We start from the raw sequence: 20687 nt of genomic DNA, 5'->3' as shown, positions 1-20687 counted from the left end.
ACACGTATTTCATTTCTCTCTACAGTGTACATGTATCAACTTCAGGAAGTGGGCCTCCTTTCATTAAGGGCAAAAAAGACAATATAAAATGCATTTTCCTTTACTGAAGTAGTATTGTTGATAGGAATAGCTGTTATGGGACAAACAACTGTGTACCTGAGGCAAGGGGATGAAAAACCTCCAAGGGGACAGTTATTCTATATCCACAATAGGCAGCTCAACCATATTTGCTTATCTCTTGATCAAAATAACAAAAGACAAAAGATTTTTTTCTTTTTCAAGGTCAGCTTGTATTGAAAATCTCTGTAAAAACACCTGTAATAGTGTAAGGTAGTACCAAAACAAAACAGATAAATATTCTTTTTCTTTAAACTGTTAAACTTTATTATAAATTAAAATTTCTTTACAAAAAATTGCACATAATTGACCACTCTTAGGTTCTGATGCACTGGCATTTGCAAAAGTTTCTTTAATCTTCAAGTTTAATAGTCTCTGCCATGAGTCCAATGCAGAAAAGGGCAGTAAGCAACCCTCTTAGAGCCTTCAAGTGCAAGAAGCATACTTGTGGCCACGGCAGTTACACTTTCCTTAAGAGCGGCTGCTTTTGTTTTAAATCCTGTAATGAAAAAGTCTCAAAAAAGGTTTAAAAAAGGAAAAAAACCCAAAATGGACTAGTTGTTTTTTACTGTAAACACAGCCCAGTAAATTAATCCCAAACACAGATCTCTCAGGCATCAGCGAGAGTGTCAAGTGAATCAGGAACAGCAAAACAAAGAAAACAGTAAATAAAAAAAAAAAAAAAAAAACCCATAAAAAAATAAAGTCTGTCATTTTGATTAACTATACTTACGTAGATGATGTTATGAGAATCTGGCAGGGCCCAGAAGCAAGGCCAGACAGGGAGTTCATGTTTCCAGAGGAAGGTCATGTTAATTGTTTCCAGGTTCAAGGAAAGCAGACTGGAGACTTGATATGCTCAGCAATACTCATCTGCCTTACATAGATCCTAGGGCATGGATCAGCCTGAAGAATCATTCAACTGATTTTGGCATTTTATAGGACTTATGGCTGACCATACCCAGCGTTCAGAGATTCTTGTTTTCTGTTCTGTAAGTGTTTAAATTTAAAAGCTCATCTAGGCTGACTCCAACCTCTTGGCACTTGGAAACTAGTTTTCTCAGGTTATCAGTTTTACCTCCTCCTGATGCTTCAAACAAGAGTTGCTGAAAGAGATGGGGAAGCAGATATAAGATTTAGCCAGAGCCTGAGCATCACCACATCTATGGATATGGGATATGCAGAGAATTTATATGAAACCTCAAACTTAATCATAAGGAGAAAACATTACATCTTTCCACAGTGTTGCACATAGAGGTAACTTCTGAAGGGCTCTCTGATATAAATGATGGACCTGTAAAACAAAGGCAAGTATTAAAAGTCAGCACAATTTCATGCACTCAAAATGAATTATTTGAAGCACAAAAATCTCCTGCAATAATTTTTTTAATAGTTTTGAAGTGAAGCATTGAACTGGTACTAAAAGCAAAGGCAAGTTTATGTCTGACCTTAATTCTGACCCTTGTATGAATATGATTAGTTACATGAGGACCTGCTATTTTTCTTCACAAGATTCTTGCTTCATTCATTGCACAGGATGGAATACATTCAGGGAATGAAGCAGCTTACTGAGTATTTCTTTCACCACTCAATATGTAGTCTCAAGTCTTGTTTATTGCATATCATCACAATCCTGCAATGAAAATGACTGTTTCATGGGCTTTTGTCCTTCAGCATCTACCTATCTATGCTTCAACAATCAGTATGAGTCTTTGCAACTCTCAAAAAAAAAATGGTTTTACCATTTTACGGTTCAAAATAGAGGACCAAAATATTTAATACTAGTACTTACTCAAGTGTCCTTCAACTACTGGTATCTTAAGTCCCAACTTCAATCAGAGTCACTAGGGGAGGTATTTGTTGGCATTTTAAATACTTGTACCCATTTTCATATTCTTTTAACAAACCTTTACATGACCTCTGAAGGAAATAAATGACAGGTTCTCCAGGAACAGGAAATCCAGAATCTGAATCACAATTCAATTTTAAAACAATATCCTACTTGCTTACTAGAAAATCCAGTTATCTGGAACAATCACTGATTTGTGTAAACAGTTTTAAGTGCTCACTACATCCCAGACCAAAGACCCCCACAAAAACCCAACTGCACTGTGTGTGACTACTTAAGTGATTTTACCATATACAGTATAATTAGTGAGGTGGTTGCAGAAGAAAACCACAAGATTTCTTCTGGGTGTAATCCAGCTACAGTGTTTCACATATGCCTTCATTTTAATTGGTTCATTTTCTTTAAGGGCCCTCCTTTTATGCATTTGACATATATTTTTCTAACCAAACAAATCAGAGCTCTTTTCAGTCACCAGCCTTACTACAGGCAGTGTTATAAGATGTAGTCCATCTAATACAATGACTGAAGCAGGGATCTGTGATTAATTACAGATTACACCAAACCATCAACACAGAGACAGAATTAAGGTTTAATAGGCAATCCACCCTTTGATATCTCCTGACTTTGAGCTATTTGATCTAACAAACAAAGTAATTCTGCTTAGGGGATGTTGTTCTTAAACATTCTAGGAGACCATAGAAAAGGAAAGAAAACATTTCATATGTGAGTCTAACAACAGCCATGCTACCCTTTATGGATCAGTTAAAGCTTTAATATTGATTCAGAAGACCACTGACAAAAAAGAAGGATGCTAAGAGTAAGTCACTATTAAGATGACACAAAACCAAATACAGCAGCGAAGTAGCTCAAATACCACAAGCAAGAGATGAACCATAAATCAAGGGCCTCATGACAGCCCCCATCCTCAAATACACAGCATCTTTTCACAGATGGAAGAGTATTTTGAAGGTGACAGCTACAGTACCAGGAAGATAATTCTATTTGAAAAGTGATGCAGTTGCTGTGCCAAAAAACCTCTTTTGTGTTTCTACACAGAGTGATATTTCCCTACTCGAAGTACTAGTAAGTAAACCTATTATTTTGGAAAAAAGGAACTGGACTCTTGTGTGTGGTCAGGAATTATGGAAACTTTTTTCACACATTAGTTTGGCAGACCCCACCCTTCCAACTACTTCACAGAATCAGAGAATGGTTCGGGTTGGAAGGGATCTTACAGATCATCTAGATAATAAACCCCCTGCCATGGGTAGAGACATCTTCGACTGAACTAGACCAGGTTGCTCAAAACCCCACCCAGTTGGGCCTAGAAACCTTATCCCTGGAAGCAGTCTGCAACTTCTCTGGGCAACCTGTTTGTGTCTCACCACTTCAAAATAAAGCTGGTTTTTCTAATCTATCCAATCTACTTCTCAGTTTGAAGCTATTCCCTCTCACCCTAGTATGACATGCCCTTGCAAAAAGTTTCTCTTCAGCTCTCTTTCTTGTCCACTTGTAAAGATAGTCGCTATCATTTTCCAGCATGAGTCTTGCTAGAACTTAAATTACAACAATCTCCTCCAGGTAAAAAGCAAAAAAAAAAAAAAAAAAAAAAAAAAAAGAATACAGCCTTCCCAGTATGGGAAAGATACACAGAAAGAGCAAAAGAGCATGCACTCATTATATAATCCATTCTACCTCAAGTACCAAAAACATTTCTCACACCTGAGGCACATGTTTTGGTGTCTATAAACAAGACTATTTCAACTAACTAGAAATCCTGGATTTACAAGATTATCATTTATTTGGATAAGGCCAAGGAATGAGAAGTTTTACAGCATTTCATAATTACTCATTGTAGTACACTGTGTTGACTTACTTCTCTTTGTCCCATTAGAAAGCATTCGGCAGCAATGGCTCTGAGGAAAAGAAATATATAAAAACATTTATTCTTGAATTATTTTAAATGCCATTAATGGCAGAATACTGACTGTGGAATCGAATTACTAATTCCTTGAGAAGAAACTAACTTCCAATGAGATTAATCTATTGTGAAAATATAAAAATAGCCATTTTTTTAAAAACAACCTTACATGAGCAAGACATTTCAGTGGTTCCCCATTATGAACAAACACTGAAGAAAAAGATCAGTTCAGCATCACTGGATAATGGAGAATACTGCTATTGTGATATATAAAGGGGAGGGGTAGAGAGGGGGAGACAGAAGTCAATAGTTGAATTTTAAAAGGCAACTTTTAAATACATAATTCATATTTATCTGCAGCATATCTATTCAGTTAAGTTTCCCCAAGAGGGAAATTTCAATTCTCATTTTAAAGAAGTGACAGTACCTCTGTCTGCTGTAACGAAGTTACTCTCAAAATAAGCTTATGAAAGAGAAGCTTCGAGTACAAGCCCAATTAGAAGGACATTTCAGATTTACCTTTGTGAAGTAAACCTTACAAACAAAAGCAATAGCTATGAAAACAGATGTATGACTGTTGCATTACATTTTCCAGATGGCCAGGCAAGTTGGGATATTATATGTAAACATCTTGGCTTGTAGTTTCAGAATCTGAACATTGCTCTCCTCCCAGTATCGCAGAAGCAGTCTGTAAAAGGCATTCATGAGAAAGGACCAGTGCTCTAATCACTTGGAATAGAAAAGCTATCCAAAGATAGAAACACATTAAACAAAATACATTACACCTAATCTGAGTCAAGAGTTGCAAGTAGGAAAAAGCCCAAGCCACCATACACAAATTTGATATTTTCCTCGGAACAAAACAAGTTAAGATATACTTTCAGAGAATAACTAAAAAGTGTGAAGTCAGAGAGAAAACATGATCTTGGCATATTACAAGTGGATTCACTTTTAGCATGCACAAGGTAACTACACATTTGAAAAGAGACAAATTAGTTTTATGGTAATGGGGCTAGGGATAATATTCAGTCAGTTCTGCTCACCAATTTCATGCAGTATCAACACTGTCTAAGGGAGCTGCAAGTTCCATCTAGACAGAATCGCAACTTGGTTTAAAATGAAGCCATTCAACTTCATGTGCCAAAGGCAGGTGTGTCACACTCTCCCCATGCCCACAACCACATGTGAGCCTTGCTTTGAGTTCTTTGGGGTCACTGCTGATGACGAACAGTGTTTTGCGACTTCTCAGTATTACTAAAATATTCATGTGTTCAGTGCACCTGAACACAGTAAAATATGGACTCTCATCCTGGAAGAGCACATTTTGAAACACTGTTCAAGAGCCTGTGCAATGCTTACATTAACTGGTTGTTTCCCATCAGTTTTCCTTTAAATTATGATTTATCATTGCTAAATAAATGTCAAATTAAGCCTTAAGCTAGCACTGTTATAGACTGGTATATCCATTTTTATCTGTTCTGGAACTATACTTGTAATAGATCATCAAGTAACAACAAGATTTTAATATATATCTGATGTTTCTCTACCCACTTGAAATTTTGACCATTTGAAGTCATCATGTACAATGCAGAGTTAATTTCTGTATAATTATAACCTGTCTGTAGATAGAACAGAACATTGTCAAATCTGAGATTGAGGTGACGTCAGAAGGCACAATATGCCTCAAGCAACAGGCAGTCATAGAGGAATAGCTTTACTTCTGTAGTAGAAAGCAAATCATGCATATCTTGCACAAAAACCAATAGTTGTGTTAATCACCTGCCTTAATTGAAAGTATTTTTACATACCTCAGTGCAAGTCCAGGATTAGTAGGCATGGTAGAACAAAACCGTTCCAAGGTTTTGGAATGCTGAGATTTTGGAATGCAGCTCAAATAAAAAAGAATTACCTGTAGAATTTGAATTACAAATATTAATCCACTTTATAGTCTTATTCTGCTAAGAATAATGGTATGACAAACTATGAACACTATGACTAAAATGAGTTGCCACCTTCAAACCTTGTAAAGATACTCAAGAACACATAAATCAATTTGAATAATATTAATTTAGTGTCAAGTTGGTAGCACCACCTATTTTAGTCCTTCTAGCCTGCATTTAATACATAAAGATAAATGTACTGCTTGCTAGCAAAAAGGGATCCAAGATTGCTGTAAGCTTTATTCTGTCTGTATAAGTGCTCAACTTTTTCCTCCTACCTAATTTCTTCTATTTCTCAACCATTATAACTTCTGTGATCAAAACTCCTTCCATCCGCAGACCCCTCTTGTGTAACCATATCTTCCTTCCCTCACCAATTTTCTCTTTTCTCTAGAAAAAGATCATTTTTCATTACCATGTCATAAAGTTTCACTTTGCATTACAGAACCTTTATTTGAAAAGGTCACTGCTAGATACTCTTCTGCTCAAAACACCACCACACTCAGACACCTCATTCTTTTTCTAGCTCTCAGTGTTCATATACTGGTGCTGGACTTGAACAAATAGATTACAGGTACCTGCTAACAGGTCATCAGCCACTTTGTTTAACTAAAACTGCCCACAGACACATTTTTACCTTATTATGAAACTCATAATTGGTCCAATAATCAGCAGTACTAAATGGAATTGGATATTGTGTGGGGACTGTCACCAGACATCTGTTCACTAGATCAGTAAAAAGCTTGAATTCTTGAACTTTGTTGCTGGATTCAACAACTTTGCTATTGAGAAAAACAAGGTAACTGGAAGAAAAAAAAAAAAAAGAAAAAAGATGGCTCTGGTAGTGTTCATTTAATAGTTGAGATTAATTAACTTTCTTCCCTTAAGAACTTACTCCAACCAAATGTTCTGAACAGTTTCCTGCTGCATCACTGCCCCCAGAGCTGCTTCATAAGCATCCAGTGCTTCACCAACACTTGCATGAAGAGACTGGCACAAACTGTTTATAATAAAAGATAAAAACTGTTGTGTGTAATAATGACACAATTAAGAATTTCCCATTCTCAGATGCAACAAAAAAACACCAGTGTTTTCAGCTTAAATGTATCATGGACTAATTTATCAGTCAATTTATTAGAATGGGTAAGTCTCAAAAGCAGGTAACAAGTAATACCATGAAGTTTGAAATACAACCCTTAAAAATAAGTATTACAAACTGTCTTCTACTCCTGTAAAGTATCCTTTACTAATACTAATAGGAATGCTCTAATTGCTACAGAATACAGAGACAAGTCTTGAGTTTCCATTTAAAGAGCTCCAGAACAATACATTTTGAAGTCCAATTAAAGCCACTTGAGAAATAGTATCAGTCTCTGGCAACAAAGTTAGTATTTTGAAACAAATATTACCGGGATCTGGGGTAGAAACATATTGATTGTGACAGAGGGAAAAAAAAACTGACAAGAAAGGTCAAAAAACCCCCCCTTAATTCTCTTCAACAGTTTCTCAAAGAAACAGAGTTAGACCAACACACAAGACCTAATCAAAGACAGGAGCAGACACATTTTTAGATCAAGACACATAAAAACTCCACATTTCAAAGTGTAACATGAGAATGAAAAAAAAATTAAGGCTTGCAGTAAGTAATGAGGGGGAAAATCTAACAACCTCATAAAGGAGTACACAGAAATATATAAAGTGTAAGATAAGGCTGACCTTGCTACCAAGCCCTCCTGACTAAAGCTACAGAATCTGTGGGTGATTCCACTCCTGCTTTCCCCAGGAATTATTAACTGAATCACCTATTTGCTACTCTTTCCAAAATAGTGTGTGTATGCATTAGTGTGCAAACATGCGTGCACACACAAATGGACTTTCGAAGTAAAACATTGTTACAAGACCTTTAAGGCTTTGCAGATTTCAATCTATTTTTACTTGGTAAAAGTGAACTTTTATGTTTTTGGTTGTCCATACCTGAAGAAAGGTAATATAGGTAACACAGGCCCAGGTACCTAGATACCTACTGCAGTAAAACTCAAAATGAGAAACACTCAATTATTAGCTCTGAAAGTAATTTAGGTACTCCCTCCTAGAAGAGGGTGCTAAAATACAGGAGAATCTGAGCTTAAGTTAGCATACCTTATGACTAAATAGTGACCTAAAGTGTCTTAGTAACAATGCTTCTATTGTATGAATGGCAAACCCAAAACTGAGCTTGTCAAGAGATATTTTGCTAAAAATCAAAAATTAAGAAGTATTTAAGTTGACAGTAATAGACAATGCAAAACAAAAATCCCATAAAGATAATCTTTAAATAAGGTTTTGATCAAATTTTCTTGAAAACTATACATTTTACCTGTAAGTTGTCCACCAATTAAAAACAATAAGCAATAGTGTTGACAAAGTACTGTGGATTTTCACTCATTATGTGAAGCAATATCATCCTTGCCTTTTACTTATCTGAAAAGCCAAATAGCTACTTGTGAAGACTGACAAACCCAGACCATGAAATGGTAAACTTCTTAAGCAGTGTAAGCCAGCACCTCAGTAACCACAGTTAAGTAACTGGTGTAAGACATGTTCCTTTACAACCTCTTGTGGAGGAATAAGTTACCCTCCTGCATTACTTTGCTCTGGAGCTTCTCCATTTCTCCATGAACAGCTAAAACAATGAGTCAAGAAGCTGGGGAGATGAGGACTAAACAGAATGGAAACCTAAACAAACAAAAAAACGTTTTGAGATGAACACACCTATTACCATTCCTATAGGTCAGAATTTCTGAAAGATTTCTCAAGTGGAAAATTTAAGCTGACATGCAACTCAGTTTCATAAAATTATCTCCATTGTGCAGCAGACCAGTATGTTCTCTAAGGACTGGCCAATCATTTATTCAGAGAATCCAAAGTGATACACCCTCAGGCAAGTAATGAATACTCTGCTTTTGAAAATGCAATTTTACTCAGATACAATAGCTCTTTCTCAGAAATTCCTGGGGAAATCTCACCAGTAGATCTGCCACAGATAAGGAATTTGCTGGTTAACAACATCATCTGTAAGATGTTCTTTATAGAGAGGTGATGTAAATTCAATTGGCATTGGAAAATTCAAGAGATATCTACAAGAGAAAAAAGTAGTAGTAAACAAGAATAGCCTTCTACATGGAAGAATCCTATGTAGGTGTAACACTCAGTTACAAAGTCCAGTTCATGAAAAATACTAAAAAAATGCACTTTTCCTAGATTTCAGTTTAATTCTACCCAGATAAAATCTGTTCAGAAAGCATTTCATAGAAATATAGAAGTAATTAATAAAGAAGGCATTCACTCTTTCATTATATACGAAGTTAAATGTTGCCTTATGTGATAGACTTTCCTCTTCCTTCATAAAATGCATCAAGTACGTAAACAAATGTAAGAAAGAATAAAATCTAACACCTAACTTAGAGATAAAAACATTTCAAAAGCTCATCTGAATAAGCTTTAACATGGAAAGCTTTTGCTTTGAAGACCTTCACAGGCATCATAGGGAACTTGCAGATTTCAAAACTTCTGTCTTTCAACTAGGTGCTAAATTTCCAGGGGAAAATCATCAGGCTACATATGAAACCTGTATCTTCTCAACAATAATCTAATTAATAACATGCTGGACCTCTTGATGAAGGTCTTTTTCAAGTGCCTAAACAGTGTTATTTTAAATATGTCATTTTAGGCATCTAGCTTTAGGGGGAAAAACCAAAACCAACTTTGGTATATATATATATATGATTGATTTTCATTACCCAAGTCCAGACACTCAACATTTTTACTGTTTAATTTTTAGATATACATGGCTCTACAAATTAGTGTCTATGCAAAAACAAGTGTAAACCTTATGCCAAATCACAATTCACTGAAGTTTTGGCAAACATGCCATGCTAAAAAGTAAGCATTTAAAAGTTCTAGATAATCATGCAATTCAAGAAAATGCCAATATTTCCAAAACTTAAATTAAAATATTATTCTAAACATACCTTAAGAGATCCATGGGAGCATGCTCTTGGCATGTATTCTCAAAGAAAGCTGCCACAAAATCTTGCAACAGTGGAAGAATACTGCTTGACCTTTCCTGTTTTGTTGTTTGCGTTTTTGAGGTTTTTTTTAAATGAAAAAAAAAAAATCAAACATCAAACTGAATATGGTGAGACTAATATAAGCAAACATCAACCTGAATATGATAAGACTAATATAAACAAAATAAACTACAAGTGGTGTGTCTATCTCTGCAATGCTCCATTGTCATCGTTTTCACACAAATGAAGTTGAAATGGGGCAGTCAGCAATAGAAAGAAGCTGAAAAAATATTACAGGGTGTGCTTTTACTGTCTGTTTTCTTTCTTAAGGATATTACTAACACTGAATTAGAACAACACCAATTATAAAACTATGGTTTTATGTAATTGCTAAGATTTTCTTTTATCATGTCACTTGTCTTGCTAATTATATTTTTCCTGTTTATAGGAAGGTGTACTAGACATTACAAAAATATCACTAAGTTGAATCAATTTTGTAAGATTTTTAAACACCACACTAAGCCCAAACTTTGCAGAGCTAGCAGACCACCAAGTAAGTTTTGAAGTGGAATATTACCTGTGAAACAAGAAATTTACACAACCGATAAAAAATTTCTGCATTCTGAGGATTCTTCTCAAAAGCTCCAATCCACACACTTTGGGCATTTTCGTTCTGCTTCATCTGCAAATACAAGGTGGCCAAACTCTCCAAGAGCTGACAGTTGTTAGGGCAGAGCTCCAATAAAGACCTACAAAGTTCTGCAGCAGACTCCCACCTTAAAGAAAAGTAAAGGTTAAGTTGAACAAAAAAAAAAAAAAAAGGAGTCAAATACTCCAGTTAAGAATGTCTTGAAACAACTTACCTTTCAAGAAGTTTCAGCAAAGCTATCATGTTCCTATAGAGAGGAAAGCAGGTAGCTATTCTTTTGTCAGCCTCAAGGCTTTCATCAGTACATGTTTTGACTGCATCTACAAAACAAAAGTAAAAAACAAAGCCTTTACACCTGAAACAGTGTCGAAGTTATGTGAAGCCTTAACATAATAAAATGTCTCCTTGAACATAAGGAAAATACGTAAGTGTGAAAAGATATTTCTGAGAGTGCTTTTTTTTGCAAATTCTTAGAAATAGATGATCATCTTTGGAAAAGCTCTCATTACTTATCACCACAGTGCAAAGACAAAGCTTTCAGTTTCACCTCTTACTCCTTTTAAAAATAGGAACCATCCTACCAATGAAACACTAAAGCAATGTTACAGACAGAAGTATATCTCTAGATTTAAAATCACATTCCAGGATTTTCAGCATAGCTGCTGAAAGCTATTGAGGTAAAAGCTAATGCAGGATATTCTTTTTCTCCTCAGCATAATAAGAAGTCATCCAACAATGAACACCCCATTACCACAGCTAGACTGCCCTCACTCACACAGCTGGGCTACTCCATTAATCCTTGAGTATTTCAACACTGCATTACCAACAGCAGCATAGATATTTTCTCAGTGGAAACTCCATACTGCTACTGGCTAACCACTAAATACTGACATTTAGAAATATTATGTAAAAGTATTTGTCTGCTACTATGAGGTCTACCTCTGGCAGCACTACCATAAGCTAAGAATTCAATTTCTTCTATCTTCATTTTCCATTTTTAAAAAAATTATTCAATTTACCTGAACTGTGAATTAAGATAAACAAATGCATTGTTCTGTCTCTTTTAAGGAAATACACTAATATTCCAGGAAAGTAACTTCCCAATACACATATCCTACCTGAGGGGAAAATAGTAAGAAAGAATGACAGCTGAAGTTTGGTTTTATGCTTGCATAAGCCCAAGAAAACCAATGTCATACAATCACAAGCCACTGACTGGTCTTTTTCTCTGAACTATCATATTCTGCCAAGATAAAGCTGAGCTGAAACCACAGATGAAAAACTCAAGAGTGTTGGTTAAGCACCCAAGAACATGGATTTTCCTCGCTATTCTGGTTAAATCAAAATGCAATATCCACTGGATTAATTCAGAGGCTTAACATAGTCATCAACACTGACTTGAAATTCTGAAGGTGAATAATACTTCTTGAATTACAACATGTGAAGAATGTATTAAGTCCTTATCACCTTAATCTTACCTTCAAACATAGCTAAAAGTGTATCAGGATCAGTCTTCACATCTTCAACTGTCTGCCATGGTATTAAAAATGGCTCTTTGTGCACAATCCTTGAAGGACTGACATTAGCTGGATCATAGAACTTGACTGGGAGAACACCAAATTCAATTAGATGTATATAAGCCAGCCAAGCCAAGCAACGGTCACTTGCAGTAAGGTGGTCTGATATCATCTTTTCATTTGCTGATTTTAAAGCATTCTGTAAAGGTTGAAAGAAATACATTACATTTCAGTCAAAGAGTCTAAGATTTAAGAACAGGAAAAGAAAACAGGAAGAGTAGGTTTTAATATTCTCAAAATTTTTCCAGAAAGCAGACAGGAACTAATTCTTTATGTAAATCAGAATCATATTCAGCTTATGTGAATGTCTGGTTATTCAAATTATGCACAGTTTGTAGTAAAAGGTTCAAGAAAAAACACAGAAGATTGCTATTGCAAAAAGTGAAGAGACACTTTGAAAACACACATCTCCCAACATGTGTTCATTCAATTTTCCTGCTGTATTCTCCTATTACTTCCAGTTCCATAAGAAGTAATACAGTAGCTCTAGATACAACTCATCTACAACCTGGATTCAACTTGCTATATCCTACTAGGTCTTGTGCATTTGGGGTTGTTTGTTTGGCTTGGGGTTTTTATTTATTCAATTTTTGTTATAAAACTACTAAGTTACACCTATTAAAGTCCACCATCTCCAGACATGTTATAAAAAATGTTTTGGCAACCTCACTGACAACAAGGATACTACTTGAAATTTTTCTACTAGTCATATGCAAAGATAGAATAGTCCAGTTAATCTAGCAGATACTAAATAAAATAATTAGGGCATGCAATTAAATAAAGTCTAAACACAATTTCTTTCTAAAACATAACAGAACCTCATGACTAGCAATGTGTCAACATTTTTCTGGACAAATACAGTATGATCAAAGAATGCATTTTTCAAGAGAACGAATATACTTGCAAATTTATGCAAAATTCAGCAGAACACATGTCCTGAAGTTGGTGAAAACTGGTGTTTCAAAAGCATTTCACTTAATACTTGAAAAATAAGTCCACAAAATACTTGAAAAAATTTGCTTTCAAGTTTTCCAATACACATTGTTATTTACTCTGAAATAGCAGTTACTCCAAAATTATTCTCTCTGAAATACAATTAAATAATCTCTTGCCAAGTCATTCTTTTGAACTACATACTTCAGACTCACTTGGAAAAAAAAAAAAGTTTGACTTTGTGATGATGATGCTTTGAAGAAAGGTGAGGGTAACCAACCAGTGTAATTCTCCTTGGATTTCCATGTTGATTTGACACAAACAGTTTTTTTCTCCAGAGCCCTCCTCTTTTTATGCATTCAGTTACATTTCTCAGTACACTTGGGGAAAGCCAGCACAGCACTGTGCTTTCTCATTCCAACTGGAGCCAGACAAAAGCCTGAGGTTCTCAAACTCTGAGGGCAGTGACAGGCTGCAGCAAGCAACAAGTGGCACCTACTGGCAGGAATGAAACAACCTGCAACTGAAAGGACAGAGCTCCCACTCAGGGAGAGGGTGATGTCCATTTCTCACCCTCAGCCACCACTTTTATCATCAACACAAGAGTTAACAGTCACCTAAATGACTTCTACAGTCATAGCTCTGGCCTGAGATAACTCAATGACTTCAGGGTTGACAGAAGCAATAAAATCTAATTTAACAGTCTCCAGATTTTATAGTAGGGCAATACTGTTAGATAACTACTATGTTCTTTCCCAAGAACTACTGGTTTGATAATTTCTGTAGCAATTTTGAATACCTGAGGCAATACTCTCAGACCTTTCACTGCAAAAACCTGATCTATGGTTTACAAGAAACCAAAAAATAAAGTATCTCCCTGGGAATTATTTTGAGATCTAGTAGTCTACACTATTAGCTACACAAACAAAAAAAAGTAGGCAACAAAACCCTCAAAGCTACATCCAGGTTTTACAATGGTATCATGGCTCAAAGCAGAAGCCTCTACTTGCTGAAGAAATTCTCCAAAAGGAAGGCACAGTTCCACTAAAGTTCAAACTACCACAGTCACACAAATTAAAAAGGTGAAGCTATGAAAACACTCCTGGGGTGGTAACTTGGAAGTTACCTGCAGCAGAACAAGAGCATTCTGTTGTCTTCCTGTAAAGAGGCTTAAATGAACCCTGTAGAGGAGTGTCTCCAGCAACTGAAAGGACACAAGATTTGGGTTTTCTCCTCCTCCTGTCACTTGCATTAAGAACTGCAGCATCCTCCCACATACATAGTCTTTTCCATCGAAGGAATTCTCCAAATTCAAAAACTAGAGAGAAATAATATTAACAACAATCAAAATGCAAGTAAAGCTTCTAGGTTAAGGTTTAAAAATTACACAGATCACAAACTTCAAGTAATGCCTTTTGCTATCTTATCACACCAAATTTTCATATTAAACCTCTAAAGATACCACTTTTAATAGTACAAGAACACTCATGTTTTGCAATCAATTTAACACATTGATTTTAAATAACTTTTACTACCTGAGGAAAACTGATGATTTCTATAAATAACCTGCAAGAACCTGAATAGCTTCATTTTCAACTTTTGAGTTTTCAAAAACAGTACTTTTCATTTGACACTTTCCCTGTCACGCTCACTGACTTTATAGAGTAGAAAACACACACTTACAGGAACATTTAATATATACTTTGGAATTTTTACTTACTGTCCACCAAATTTGATAAGAGGGAGCATATTCCACTGCTGTTTCACACATTTCCTGTATCTCCTCCTTGGTTCCTCTTTTTGAGAAAAGTCTGAGGTAATGACACCAAATTTCAGGATTTTCTTTGTTGCTCTCCAGGGCTCGAGACAAAACATTTAAAGTAGAATCTAAACACTCAGATGACGAACTGTAAAAATTAAATATTGAAAAAAGAACTCACATCAGCTATGCTGGTATTATGACTTCCACTGTATCAAATATGAAAACCGATGTTTTTAATTAGAATGGAAGACACACGCAGTATCTTTTCTTAAACATCATCCTTTACTATCAAAGCTTCAGCAAGTTTTCAAGTTTCAGAGGTTAGGAGGTACAATTGTTATAGTGCACAAAAATAGGTATTCTATGAAGATTGCTAATTCAAATAAAAGAGTCCAAATTAACTGAAAATTGGTAAGATTGATCTCTAAGCAAAGTTCTCAAGCTGCAAGGATATAAAGGCATTTACATCATAGAGGCCTAAGAACTTTAGTAGATACCTCAGAGGTGGATTAAAGTAAGTCATATTTTTGTCAAATATTTAATTTACTTTCTACAGTCATTGTATATAAGCCTTTATTTCAGCATATCATGCAGGTTCTGTCTCTAAGACATTAAAAAACCTGAAATTTTATTTTTTGAAATAAAAAAATTCATGAGATAATACCCACCAAGTAATATAAAATTAGCTGAAATAACTGGCTATACTGCAAGCCACAGAGAAAAGCTTTAATTCATAAATACATCTTCCATAAAACCACAGAATGCTTCTGAGGTCCCACTTATTCTGAAAACATCTTCAGAAATTATTTTGCATGGACATGTATGAAGAGAAATACACAAGTCTCAAAAAAAACCTAACACAGTTAATCATGCATAAATCTGAAGATTTCCCAATCCCACTACTTTCACTTACTAGAGCAGTCAAATTTCTTCAGAGTACTGAAGAAGTAGGAATGGGAGAGGTAGCTGTTTTAAGAAAAGGATGCACATATCTTCCACTAGGGTTTCTCCCTTTTCTTGACTGCTTCCCAACTACACTTATATTTAGAAGGCATGCTCTTCTCATGCTGCTACTTGCCAGTAATACTTTGATTACTGGCCTTCCCAGTTCTACTCCTTCTATTGTTCAGGCACCTACTGATACAGTTGAACTGGTTTGTTTCCTAATTTCCAACTATCCACAGTTTAAACAAGGCTTTTAAAGTAGAGCTGCTCTTCTCCATTCCCCTTGCTTCCTGCTACAGTTGCTCAGCTGTACCTCACTATTAAAATTGAAGTCAATCATCATAATGGATGAAACCATCATGACAGAATTCCTATTCAAGTGATCTGATTGCCAACAGAAACTTGGTACTCTGCAGCATAATTTTAAGGAAGAGAAGCTAGAGAAACTCAGGAAACTGAAATTTTAAAAAAATATCACAAAATAAGAAACCAAGTGCTCAAGTGGATGATTTCTACAGAGATAAAACCAACTATCAAAACTGTCCTTGTAAGAAAGATGGCTGATGAAAGTAATTTCAAAAATTATTGCAACCATTCAGTCCGTAGGGGAGAATGATTTGAGTACATTGGCCCACTTTTACTGCTGGAAGTACAACATTCCACTGTAATCTTACACACAGCACTTTTCAAACATGAACAATTACTTCTCCCACACTACTTTCCATCAACTTCCATTCTGAAAAAGAACCTACCCAAAAATAAACCATCAGTGTAATTTATTACTCATATACTGCACTAAATATAAACTATTTTTTAACCTGCTTAAAGTAATGCATTATTTGTGGCATTGTTGAAGAAAGTTGTTTAGTATCAAATAGGAAACTTGGTCATAGCAGCAAGGGCAAATGTAGCAAGGTCTCATATGTAACAGACATACCCTTCATTTTGATTCAAGTATTTATATGCAAGTTTAATCCAAAGCTGTACATCACAGGGGTTTTCTTGGACACTTGCTTCCAAGTTGGAAATGTCATCAGTCTCACTTGTAAAATACCGGACATCATCTGGAGTCACCACAGTATCAAGCACTGGAACTCTTTTTTTATGTTCTGTGGGATGGGCTGTAAACAATAGACAAATTTTTTAAAAAGAAAATTTCCTTTTTAAGACAGTAGTGACCAGTAACTCTCAGAAGAGGTGGCATTTACATATTTCAAGTACTCCCATTGATCACAACTAAATAGCATTATCTCAGCACTCTTCAAACTGTATTGCTTGTAGAGAACTGGTTATATTCCAAATGTGAAGGAATGAAAGAATTAGCTGTGAAGTTTGCCCTGATCAACAGACACCAACTGAGGCAGTTCATCAGGCAGCATTACGAACTAGACATATTTGACAAAGAAAAATTTATCATCTCAACTATGAGTCTCAAAAAATCCTTTTTAGAGATTTGCTAACAAATCCTAAAGCTCCTACCTGCAAGAGTCACATGTGAAATGCTATCAGGTTACTGATGCTCTAGCAGCTTCAAAGTCTCAAATGCTGTTTAACTACAGATTTTTTTACTCCTGACCTCACACCAAAGACAAATTCTGTACAAATGTAAGGTAATTGAACACTGATGTTTTACTATTTATAGTTCAGGGGGAGGGGGAAGGAGAAAGCAGGGCTGTTGAAGCAAAATAAAACTTTTTTAAAATCCTAAAAAGGATTTTAAAAAAGGCTGAAACATTCTAGAGAAACAGTTCCTTATGCTCCTTTTAAGAACAGGTAATTAGACATTCCACTAACTTCCAGTCACATTAAAGAAAAAACCTATTAGAATTATAAGTGTAGGTCAAAAACTTCACCCAAAAATTTATGCAAAAAAAAGTCTGCATACAGGAAGTAGAAAGTAAAGAAAGCTATTAAATAAAGCCCTGATTTTCTCAAAAAACCCTTTAAAAATCAAGTGTTAGAAAGAGGCGGGTGGGTTTTTTCCTCTAGTACTCATTTAAAGGGTGCCACACATCCAGATTACCATATTTAATAGGTCCAACAAACTGTTCCTCTTCACTGCTGCTACTATCTAACAGAGGTTTCCTCCAGTACTTTGGTCTCCATTTCCTTTTCTCTTTCCAAGTTGTATGTGGAGGGGCTGTAAACAAAGTAGTAAAAATTCTTTCACTTTTCTGTGTTCAAGAGTAAAATATTTTTCCTAATAAGGATTTTAGATAAAAAGATTCTGTGAGTTCAACAGAAACAAGTGCATAAATTTCAATACTACTTACTTGAAATTTATTGTGTTTAAGTGCATAAATAAATTCTACAAATGGAACTCCAAAACTGTTGTATTATTGCCTTAAACTCTGTAGACTGTTACCATAATCAGAATTTATAATACTGAGAGAAATAAATTATATTAAAATATATTCTCGGTTTACAAAATCATCAAGGTACTTATATAGTTTTTACCCATTTATATATATTGTATTTAATCTACCAAGCTGCTTACTGTGACTTTTACTCTCGTTGACGTTGCTGGCCAGAAGAACAGCCATCTGATCCACTGACATACGATCTTGGTTTATACCAAAAAGTTTTTCAACATATTTTTCTGAAACAAGAATATGTGCATCTTAGGTAAGCATATGGATTAAACAATTATGTAACTTGACAGCAATTTAACACAATCTATGATAAATTTATGAAATACGACTGCTGTAAGAGGCGTGGTAATTTAACACACTAGCACAAAAAAGTGAAAAATAAGCAAGTTCTGTTTGGCCACTTGCCTATATGGCAAAGGCATGGTTATAAAATATCAGCTCCACTGAAACAGGTCAGTCCAGTAGCTACAGAAAGAACTGAGGAAGGAGAGAGGTAAAGATTCCATGCTCACTGCTCCCCAACACCCTGAATCCCAGCAATACTTTTTATTGAATGAAATGTTCCTCAGACCAGTGATTCTGTTCTTTCTGTAAGACACCAATGTAACTACCCACTACAAAGGGCTGAAATGGACAGCTGAAGAAACTTCATATAGCTGTATCTTATATATTGCTTCACATCAAAGTCCTTGCACCTAGAGCTTTTAATGAAACTCATTCCCTTCAGAAAATAATTTTTAGATACAAAAGAGAACAAAAGACTCAATAACCTGTGGCAGTGCTGATTTCCTCATCAGTGCTTTTTTCTGAACAGCCAATCAGTTCTAAATTGTAAGACAGAATATCCTGAAAGAGCTGCTTACGGTTAAGAGTGCAATCTTTCATGTGCTGCCTAAAACAAATAAATAAGCAATTAATACATTTATCATAGCAACAAAATATTAAGAAAGTTTTAGTACACACTTGGGTGAGGCATAAAGAAAACAATACCCACAGAAAAAGTACTGTTTGCTTTGGAAGTTGGTTAAATGTATTTCTACATTTAACTTTTCTAAACTTTTCTTTCTAGGCTTTTTCTAAACTTTTCTTTCTAGGCTTTTTCTAAACTTAAGCGTACAGCACAGTATTTAGAACTTTCCAGTTCAAATAAAGTAATTATAAGAATTAGATATCACTTTATATCTTAAAAAGTCAAACAATGGTCTGATGACAGCAGCTAAAAGCTGATCCAGAATAAAGTTCAGTCCTGTTTTACCAGTAGTTAGGTTTCCATATTGAGTACATTCCGAGCCAGTTCATATCCACTTTTAAATATACTGCACAAGATTGGTAAACAAGTTATTTTTCAATACAATTTAACACCAGCCTTTAAAGAAACAAACTTAGCTAGTACTTTTCCAGGAAACTAGAATTACACTACAGTATTATTGGTTTTTCACTTAATCATTGATTTGGTATACGCTTTTCCAATCAAGGGTGCTTAACAGTTTCAACCACCAAGTGAGGTTCTATGAGTTGATGTTATGTTGAAGTTGTATGTAACCAGATCCATTTGAATTACTAGAAAAATGTTAGCTATTCTCTATCAGGCCATACTATTTTTCTGAATTCACATCTCAAGAGCCTCCTCCTTCTTCATGGCTTAGTTGAAAGGGGTTTTTCTTCCAACTAAGTATCTGTAATAGAGTATTAAAAATGACCTTGTCTATAACCTGTGCATAGGATCACATATCCAGATCTTTCAAAGAAAAGAAAACCGTACTTATTTCAGACTCAAAGTCAGACATCTAGAAGAGAGGTTTCATTTAAGCCATGAAAATAAAGAAGAACTTACCACTGACAGTCATCATCATTACACGTGCCTGTTAAATCAAAGCGGCAGAAACACTGTTTTGGCTCAATCATATTGCTGTATGTTATTGAACTGAGGTACAGCTTCTCCTTGGTACGGAAATAAGGACTAAACCTAAAATGAAACAGCGAATTATGGTCAAAAAGTACACAAGGCAAGACATCAATTTTCTAAAAAAAAAAGTAATTAAAATCACTCACAGTACTAAATCTCATTATTTCCAAATCCCTGCTACTAACCAAAAGCATCATTAACCTGCAGGCTAAGAAAAAGGCAAAAACAAGGGCAAGAGGAAGGGAACAATGGAATACTTCTCAACCTAATTAAGTTTTCCTCTAGCATTCTCATCTCCTTTAGGTGCAGAACTTCATTAATATGAAAACAGGAGTGGAGTAAAAACCCAGTATGGAAAGCAAACTACTGAAAGTGCATTTCAGTAGTTTATAGAAAATCTCATGCTCTAATCAGCATTAAGACCAACATCAAATAGAAGTGTGAAGATAACTGTTAAAGACTAACTTGAAGAAACAGTAGGAAAGAAAACATTTCACCCTTATAACACAAACAAACAAAACCAGTCTTAGTCTAGCAGACTAACACTTCTTTTAAATCTTTAGCTGAACTTTGACTACATCAATTTTGGGATTTCTAGCTCCTTCAGGAATTAACATCATAACCTAAAAGTTAAAATGAATACTCCTGTAAAGATAGTTTCCTCCAT

The 20687-nt window shown here is 35.2% G+C and overlaps 1 protein-coding gene across 4 annotated transcripts in view; it reads right to left on the bottom strand.

Annotated features, from left to right (window-relative positions):
- Positions 1–357: 357 nt before the first annotated feature.
- Positions 358–20687, bottom strand: part of ZFC3H1 (zinc finger C3H1-type containing) — a 41682-nt gene continuing 21352 nt past the window's right edge. For all 4 annotated transcript variants that reach the window (XM_054630773.2, XM_054630774.2, XM_054630775.2 and 1 more), the window contains exons 17-35: positions 19949–20080; positions 18885–19006; positions 18240–18341; positions 17766–17882; positions 16680–16863; positions 14756–14942; positions 14162–14353; positions 12004–12241; positions 10740–10845; positions 10454–10652; positions 9838–9932; positions 8833–8943; positions 6723–6827; positions 6465–6630; positions 5696–5796; positions 4474–4575; positions 3843–3882; positions 1349–1411; positions 358–1223 (exon numbers count right to left, since the gene is read on the bottom strand). In XM_054630773.2, the coding sequence (XP_054486748.2) occupies positions 1086–1223; positions 1349–1411; positions 3843–3882; positions 4474–4575; positions 5696–5796; positions 6465–6630; positions 6723–6827; positions 8833–8943; positions 9838–9932; positions 10454–10652; positions 10740–10845; positions 12004–12241; positions 14162–14353; positions 14756–14942; positions 16680–16863; positions 17766–17882; positions 18240–18341; positions 18885–19006; positions 19949–20080 (2500 nt within the window). In that variant the 3' untranslated portion in view covers positions 358–1085. The remainder of the gene's footprint in view (positions 1224–1348; positions 1412–3842; positions 3883–4473; positions 4576–5695; positions 5797–6464; positions 6631–6722; positions 6828–8832; positions 8944–9837; positions 9933–10453; positions 10653–10739; positions 10846–12003; positions 12242–14161; positions 14354–14755; positions 14943–16679; positions 16864–17765; positions 17883–18239; positions 18342–18884; positions 19007–19948; positions 20081–20687) is intronic.

The sequence above is a fragment of the Agelaius phoeniceus genome, chromosome 5, assembly GCF_051311805.1.
Source record: "Agelaius phoeniceus isolate bAgePho1 chromosome 5, bAgePho1.hap1, whole genome shotgun sequence".
Lineage (NCBI taxonomy): Eukaryota > Metazoa > Chordata > Aves > Passeriformes > Icteridae > Agelaius > Agelaius phoeniceus.
Note: the sequence above shows the minus strand (reverse complement) of the source record. Positions and strands in the feature narration are given on the sequence as shown.